Genomic DNA, 8,662 nt, shown 5'->3' on the forward strand with positions numbered 1-8,662 from the left:
AGGCCCTCTACAAGGCCGGGCTCTACAACGAGGCCCTGCGGGCTGCCAGCCCGCTGCTGGACCTTCCCGCCTACCAGGGCCGGGCCCTGCGCCTCCAGGCGGCTATCCTCTATTCCCAGGGCGACCTCCCGGCTGCCAAGAGCCCGGTGGAGGAGGCGCCCCCCGCTGCTGCAGATGGCGGCCCCGGAGCAGCTGAGGACCCCTCAGAGCGGGCTGATGCCGAGATCATCCTGGGCTGCCTGCTGTACCGGCAGGGGCGGCATGAAGAGGCCAGCGGCAAGTTTGCCGGTGCCATGCAAGTGTTGGGTTACTGCCCTGAGCTGTCCTACAACATGGCGCTGTGCTGCTACGCGGCCAAGCAGTATGCCCCTGCCCTCAAACACATCGAGCAGCTGAGGACCCCTCAGAGCGGGCTGATGCCGAGATCATCCTGGGCTGCCTGCTGTACCGGCAGGGGCGGCATGAAGAGGCCAGCGGCAAGTTTGCCGGTGCCATGCAAGTGTTGGGTTACTGCCCTGAGCTGTCCTACAACATGGCGCTGTGCTGCTACGCGGCCAAGCAGTATGCCCCTGCCCTCAAACACATCTCCGATATCATAGAGCGTGGCATCCACCAGCACCCAGAGCTCAGCGTGGGCATGACCACTGAGGGCATTGATGTGCGCAGCGTCGGCAACACTCTGCTCCTGCACCGCACGGCCCTGGTGGAGGCCTTCAACCTCAAGGCAGCCATCGAGTACCAGCTGCGCAACCTGAAAGCGGCCCAGGAGGCGCTCACAGATATGCCGCCGAGGGCTGAAGAGGAGTTGGATCCAGTCACGCTGCACAACCAAGCACTAATGAACATGGACAGCCAGCCGACTGAAGGGTTTGAGAAACTGCAGTTTCTTCTGCTGCAGAACCCCTGTCCGCCAGAAACTTTTGGAAACTTGCTGCTCCTCTACTGCAAGCATCAGTACTATGACCTGGCAGCTGATGTGCTGGCAGAGAATGCCCATCTGACCTACAAACTGCTCACGCCTTACTTGTACAACTTCTTGGATGCCATTATTACTTGTCAGACTGCCCCTGAGGAGGCCTTCCACAAGCTAGATGATTCAGCGGGGACGCTGACTGAGCAGCTGAGAAAACTCACAAAGCAGGTGCAGGAAGCTAGGCAAAACTGGGATGACGAAGCTGTAAAAAAGGCAGTTAATGAGTATGACGAGACTCTGGATAAATATGTACCTGTCTTGATGGCCCAGGCAAAGATCTACTGGGACATGAAGAACTACACAATGGTGGAAAAGATTTTCCGCAAATCGGTGGAGTTCTGTAACGAACACGAGGTGTGGAAGCTCAACGTGGCTCACGTGCTCTTCATGCAAGAGAACAAGTATAAAGAGGCTCAACATTCTCCATGTCAGTGCCATTGTGTTGGCTAACCTCTGCGTCTCCTACATCCTGACAAGCCAGAATGAAGACGCAGAGGAACTGATGAGGAAGATCGAGAAGGGAGAAGAGCAGCTGTCCTATAATAATCCTGATAAAAATATTTACCACCTTTGCATCGTCAATCTAGTCATCGGTACCCTCTACTGTGTGAAGGGAAACTATGACTTTGGTATTTCAAGGGTCATTAAAAGCCTGGAGCCATATAACAAAAAACTGAGCACTGACACGTGGTACTATGCCAAACGGTGTTTCCTGTCCCTGCTGGAGAACATGTCCAAGCACATGATCATGCTCCGTGACAGTGTTATTCAAGAGTGCATTCAGTTTCTGAAGCAATGTGAGCTGTATGGAAGAAACATCCCAGCTGTCATTGAGCAACCCCTTGAAGAGAAGAGGATGCACAGTGGGAAAAATACAGTTACCTATGAAGCCAGGCTTTTGAGGGCGCTGATGTACAAGATCATTGGGTGGACTGCGTAAACAGTGTTCCCATACAGTAGAAATGAGAACTTTGTGTGTTCTTCCCGTATGCTTGTGAGGTGATGCTCAGCCTGGTAGTCCATAGTGGTATGGGTTTTCCTTGATTGCTTACCCTTAAAGGTTTTGTCCTGTATTTTAACAACACTCAGCAGAAAATAGAATATTTACATGAAATTAACATGCATCAAATAACCAGGGGCATTCTCAGTAATCTGTTGTGTTAAATACTCCTTAAGATGTGCTGATCAAGGACTTCATTACAGAAATATAGAGCTTTCACCTATAAAATATTTTATCCTTCTGAAATTTTGACCACGTTTCTTTTTGCTGGTTGACAGTTGAAAATAATTTGTTATCCATCTCTTCTAGCACGGAAATTGAAGAAACAGAGTTGGTTTAATTCTCTAATTTGTGCTTGTGTGTGAAATGTTTCTTTCTTCTGCTTTTCACAGGGTATTTTTAATATGTTACAGACTATGTTAATAGTATATTTTAACGCAAAAAAAACGGCTTTGTAATAAAAAAATCAGTCCTACAAACATTAACATTGCCTTTTGCTAACTCAGTAACAATGCACAAGTATTCTGGCAAATTGTATACCTAATACAGGGATCAGGAATGCATTCCAAGAAGGATATATTAGGGTGGCACCTCAGTTTAGGTCTACCATCACAGTGAAGTTCGTTATGACTGGACGTAACTGGCTTCAGAGACGCTGCCCGGTGCTGCCCCTCGGCCTCTGCAGCTCCCAGAGCCCCCCGTGCCTGCAGTGTCTGAGTGGTGGCTGTTGTCCTCCAGACCTGCTTGGTAGCAGGTGCTTACTTAATGACGCAGTCCTTCCTCCGTTTGCAGCCTGGCCTACCCCTTTCATCCCAACACCATTCTTGGAATATACCAATCTCTGGTAAGAGACGTTGTGAATGTGGAAATTATATTATTTTCTGTATTTCTCAAAAAGCATGTAGCTTCCATTTCATGCAAGGCTTACAACTTCAGCCCTTAGATGAAGAAATCTGCTTCTCAATTTCTTCCTTGTCTTACTGTTCCTACATCTCTTAACACCCCTCTGAAACCCGATTTATTTGCTTAATTCCTTTACTTAGCGTCACCATTGCACTGGCATCAGACATTGTATTTTTCTCAATAGTCTTCCTGTACCTTTTTAACCATATTACATGTTCCACAGTGAAGTGAGACCAAAATACCTTTCAGTGTTTTTATGCAATCAGGTTCTGTGCCCCATGGCTGCTCTCCTTTTTGTATATCCTCCCTTCTGAAGCGATGAGTGATCCAAAGTGTTTTAGATGAGGATCAAAGACCTGTGGCATCGACTCATTTGCTTACCTTTGACACTGGTTCCCTGAAGAGCTGTCACGGGGGGGAATTTGGAATCAGGCTGCATGTCCCTCAAAATCCAGTTTCTATGCTGTGGTTTACCTGGAAAGAAAGAGGACAGCTTTTTTGAAAGTTGCTCTATTATAAAGCAATAGAATACTCTAATCCTTCCAGAGGGTTAGTGTGTATAGGGACTGAACAGGCCATTTCCACATACAGAAAGTCAACTCTGCTTATCTGCCGGGAGAGAAACGTGTCGGGGCCGAGCATAGCCTCTGTAGTTAAAGGACACAGCTGTGGGTTAAGTAATGTTACAGTTTACCAAAAACTTCCTATAACTGTAAAGTAAAATCAAATTTGACAGTGTCAAGAATGGGAAAATGTTCCCGAGAGGCTAGGGAGCAGGCAGGGGATGTGGCAAGGTGTCCTAGAGAGGCCTCCATAGTTCATTACTAGTCCATAAAGCCCCCCGATTACGATGATATTAAATATTTCCCACAAGTGCTTCCCCACGAGGAGGAGACCCATGATTTCAAATCTTGTTCACCTCCATGAAACACAGCAGCAGGCTGTAAAGTATGTTTCTAATTTACAGTGGAATTGTATTATATATTATGCAGCATAAACAGCATGACCTTTAAAAAAAAGTTTTTAAAAGTCACGCCACATAATGGTGTCTGAAGCGCAGTAATGGGCAATGACTTAGGGAACATCAGCCCCTTATTTAATATTCATTGTGCGTATTCTGTAAAAGTCAGCGGACATTTAAAAAAAAAAAAACACTTTGCAGATTTCTGCCTGTGCAAATGTTGAATGCCCTCTAACGGAGAGCAATTCAGAGACCTTTCCATGGCTGACTCTTTGGTGATGTTCACATGCTCTAGCGGTTCCCGTACAACGGTCGCGTGACTTTCATTAGGGCGTTGCAGCCAGGATTAGCCACGCTGAGCGCTTTGGCTATTTCTCCCCTTCCCTGACCTCACAGGGGTCCACTGCAAATAAGCAGAGGTGACGGGGCCGGCCAGCTCTGGCATGCACTCCACGATCCTGCAGCCTCCAGGGAAGTCAAAGGGCCCTCAGCCACAGGGTGGGAAGGGAGAACAGCCATACTCCCCACAGGAAAAAAAAGTCCCCATAAAAGGACATGGAGTTGTGCAAGATGCGGCTGTTTTAGAAGATACAGCTAGAGGGCAGCCAGCACGTCTGGAATTTGCTTCATCCTGTTGCAACAGATCAGACATATGAAAAAAAAAAAAAAAACCACAAAGAAAAAAATCAACCTCACTGGAAAACCCAGGGGAAAATGTCAATAGCTGCTTTTTCCCCGTTCTTCCCTTTTCCTTCTGTTTTCACCTGTTCTTCCTCCCAGCGTACACCGCACACCCCAGAAACCCAAGGTTTCTGGGCAGGTTGGGCGATGCTGAACACCATGACCCCACCATGGAGAGGCTTCCACCGCTGAAAGGAGAGGGGGAAAGGCAGAGCTGAGACACAACGGGAGGAGACCTGGGACAGGCCCTTCCTCCTCTGCTACATTGTTGAGTGCTTCTGCCTGGGGTCTCCTCCCCATCCCAGCAGTATTTTCTACCCTGTCCACCACAGCCTCTTCCTCAGAACAGCCATCCAACCTTCCCACGGCCGCGGCATGCCAGGGCAGACGCCCTAGACCCCATTTTGGATGGGGTCCTGGGGTCATGCGGCTGTCATCTTTTGCAGCGTAAGCGTGTCGCTTCCTCCAGCGGTAAGCATGCATTTATCGCATCTCCAACTGCAAAGCACTTTGGTCGTGAAAAATATATAAATGTTACAACCCATTTTATTACTATCTTTATACTGCATTTAATGGTATCACTATGTGACTTACACACAAAATACATTTTTAAAGAAAAGCACATACATTTTTATTTGGAGAAAAGGGAGGGCACCAAATAATGGTTTATACTCCTTAGAAATACAGTAAAATCCACCTAAATTAACACCCTAAGACAGCACAGTTCTTTTGTCCACAACCAAAAATCACTGTTTTCGTTTAGAAGAATGCAAACAGAAAACACTACCGAGAAACAGCTGACCACATTCCTGGGGAGCTGCGGAGGGCAAATAGCTGCAGATAAACACAGATTCCTAAGCAAGAGCCTCTGCTTTTTTTGGTGGGAGCAAGGAGAAAGAAGCCCTCAGCCCCCTGTCACTGCATCAGCATCCGAAAGATGAGCAGCGCAAGATGCTGCCCACGCACACCACTGCTGTACCAAAGCCAATCTCCAGGATTTTATTTGAACTAATAGCCTCTTTTGCACCTTGTCCTTACAGCGCGTCTTGTGAGATGTTCTCATCCTCAACCCTTACCAGGGCTTGCCACCCATGTTGCAGGTGACAAGCTGTATTGTACTGCCGTGGGCAGATGATCTTTTTTCCCAATTACCCTTGCAGTAATCACAGCACGCGTTGCACGAGCAAAGGCCTCGAACTGCTGTTCTGCCAGCAGCCTGCCTGCGCTGGCAGGTGGAGCAGGGGAGGCACGAAGGGCCTGAGGTGTGATTTACTTCGTGCCTCACCTTGAACCCCCTTGGTGCTCAAATCTCTGTAGTTAACCAAATATCTGCTGACACCACCAGCAGAGCAGAGGTAGTGGATACCAGGGACACTTGTGATCAGCTCCACAGTCAGAGCCTATCAAAAAATTTCAGTAATCAAGGGGTGGCTGACTTTACGGTAAGACAGATACAAAAGATGAGACAAGAGTCTTCTTGTTGTACAGTTCTGGGAGGAGCATGATTAGAGTCTTCCTTGGGGAAGTTGAGGGTGTTTCGGCTGGGTAAGCAAGCCCTGTTAGAAGATGGACAAGGAGAGGAATGTTATTTCTCTAAAAATGGTGAAGTTATGTACAAGAATAAAAGCTGATTTGGGCAGCCCATTCCACAATATCCTACTTACAACATCCTACTTTAGATGCCTGATTTCAAAACTTCCACACATCCGCATTGGCTTTAGCCTCCAGCTAAGGCAGCAGAGTCCATCCCTGACTGATGGGTTGCAGATCCGGGGCATGATGTGATAACATGAGCTGTGTGGGCTGAAAGATAAGCACCAAAAGATCCATCTTCTCCTCTCCCTCAGGCTTCTCTTTCTTTATCTCCCTTTGGCCTTTCAGCAAATAAAACCTTCTCTAAATTCTGGGCCTCTGCTAAATCCTGCTGTCTTCTTAAGGAACAAGTATGCCTGGGACAACACGCATCTTCCTCACATCAGGACATGTAGTTGATACAGAAAAAAGATAAACATGTGAATACCATCCAGTTTACCAAGTACTAGTCCACAAAACAGATTTCCTGCAAAACCGCCTTTCAGTGGGGAGAGCCAAGAGAGGATGGGAAAACACCACCTCCTTTCACAAGCACAGCAGGGGGCATCTCTAGGCTTTCCTTGCACATCCACCACGTTTAAACTACAGCCTCTGGTAGCGGAGGCTGCAGTGAGGTGCAGCCTGTGCCTGCTGAAGCTCTAATGCTTCAGCATTATATATTTATATTATATATTATATTAGCATTCATTAGCATTAGCATCTAGTGCCAGTCAGGACAGGCAGCGCTGATGCTCGCGTGGTGTGCACCTTGGTCAGTGCCTGCATGAAGTGCCATGTTGGCTTTCATGAACCGCAGGCTGGCCTTTCTGAGAAGGCGCACTTGGCTTTTTCACTCTGCGCCGGTGCAGGGATGTGGACAATGAAAGCCCGTAGCAGCAGAAATGAACTTGGCTGGTGTCCTAGGCGGTGGCGGGGAGGATTTACACCAGTGTGGAAATGGTGAAAAGCAAGTTAGTGTCAAAATCCTCCTGGTTTATCAGTAATATAAGGACATCCCAGTGCACGTACGGTCTGGGAGACACTGCAGAGAAATATTGAGATGTAACTGATATGACAAACAGCTGTTTTGCAGTCCTCTGCACCTTGTTTGGGCAGTGTGGTCTAATCATGACTTGCAAAGGAACATTTTCTAAATAAAGTAAAAGAGGCTTTCAGTCCTGACAAACTTCTAGGCTTTACTTTGGGCAAAACTCCTCTTTATTTGGCTGACACTTTTCCATTAAGTAGAAGAACTGAGACATTTGGACTCATTTTCCAAAGAACCTCTTGATTAGCATCATTTTCCTAGACCTTGCCTGAATTTAAACTAATAAAGCCCACTCATACAGCAGACCTTGCCAAATCCAACAGCTTCAGTCCAGAATGTTTCTATTTTGGGGGTTCTTCCCCTAAATTCAGTGTAGTTTATAGCCCAAACTGAAGCTCGGGGAAGTCAATAAAAAAGTTCCCATTGACTTCAATGAGCTTTAAAATTGGCAACTTAGAAAATACGCATTTTCACAAACTGTTATTTCAAGCCATCCAAGAGCAGCTTCTTGAAAGTACTGAAATGCTACAACCCCAGTCAAATGCAGTGAGAAAAAACTTGTTTCCACCCACTTAAAATGCTGCTTAGAAAACAGCTAACCCCATGTTTCCCATGGTGCAGTCACTGCATGTTAAAAAAACATTGCTGTCACACAACAAGAGGCAAGAGCTGGCCGGGGATCCTGATCTTCCACCTGGACACAGTTGGGCACCGCCTTCACTGGCCGCCCACGCAGCTCGCTGTGGCTATCAGCATGGGGCCGAGGACTCCCATCCAAGAAGCATAGGATTACCCCTGGGAGGCACCCACATCCTGATGGCTGCCCCACCAGGAACTGCTCAGAGCGGGAAATTGAAAACACAAGTGCCAGATTTTCTTCTGGAACATGGGAATCTTCACGTTTAAACTCCCTGGGGTGAATTCACACGGTGGGTCTGAACGGTCTGAGCTTCTCCATGGTGCTTTTGTGCTCTGCTGCACATGGTCATCCCCCTCTCTGAATTCCTTGCTGCTTACCTTCTCCTTCCCCCTAACTCTGCCTCTAGGACCCTTGCCATCCTGTGTCACAAGCAGGGAACAAGTTGACTAACAGCTTTTTATGAGTCGGTTTTACTTTATAGCCCTCTTTCCCGTGGGAGAGGGCAGAAGCAGTTGGCTAACACTCAGATCCTGTTGGGTTGAACTGTTTTCTAACAGCCGTCTTCCAAATTAAAATTAACGCAGCTCAGATTTTTCTGAACTGCATTTCTCTGGTGCCTCACAGAGCTCTTTGTGTCCTCCTCCACTGATTCACAGCCGCTCAAACAGCCGGCAAACAGAAACGCAAGAGCTCTAACATGGCGCATCTGATTTTCTTGCTCTGTCAATAGTATTTATCACTGCAGCTCACATGCGGAGCGGGAGGGTCTGCTTCTCCATCAGAGCTTGAGGGACAGGGGTTTCAGAGCGCGTGTAAATCCTTCGCTCTTCCCCTGCAGAGCAGGTCAACGCGCGTCACGTTTTTAAAACCAACCAAAAAAAAAA

At 47.5% G+C, this 8,662-nt stretch overlaps 1 protein-coding gene across 1 annotated transcript in view; it reads left to right on the forward strand.

Moving 5' to 3' along the window:
- Positions 1–2,104, forward strand: part of TTC30B (tetratricopeptide repeat domain 30B) — a 6,394-nt gene extending 4,290 nt beyond the window's left edge. Inside the window, 3 exon segments of the mRNA XM_009646046.2 lie at positions 3–269; positions 470–1,386; positions 1,388–2,104. Of these exon segments, the coding sequence (XP_009644341.1) occupies positions 3–269; positions 470–1,386; positions 1,388–1,913 (1,710 nt within the window). The 3' untranslated portion in view covers positions 1,914–2,104.
- The last annotated feature ends 6,558 nt before the right edge of the window (positions 2,105–8,662 follow it).

This window comes from Egretta garzetta, unplaced genomic scaffold (genome assembly GCF_000687185.1).
Source record: "Egretta garzetta isolate BGI_Z169 unplaced genomic scaffold, ASM68718v1 scaffold539, whole genome shotgun sequence".
Classification (NCBI taxonomy): Eukaryota; Metazoa; Chordata; class Aves; order Pelecaniformes; family Ardeidae; genus Egretta; species Egretta garzetta.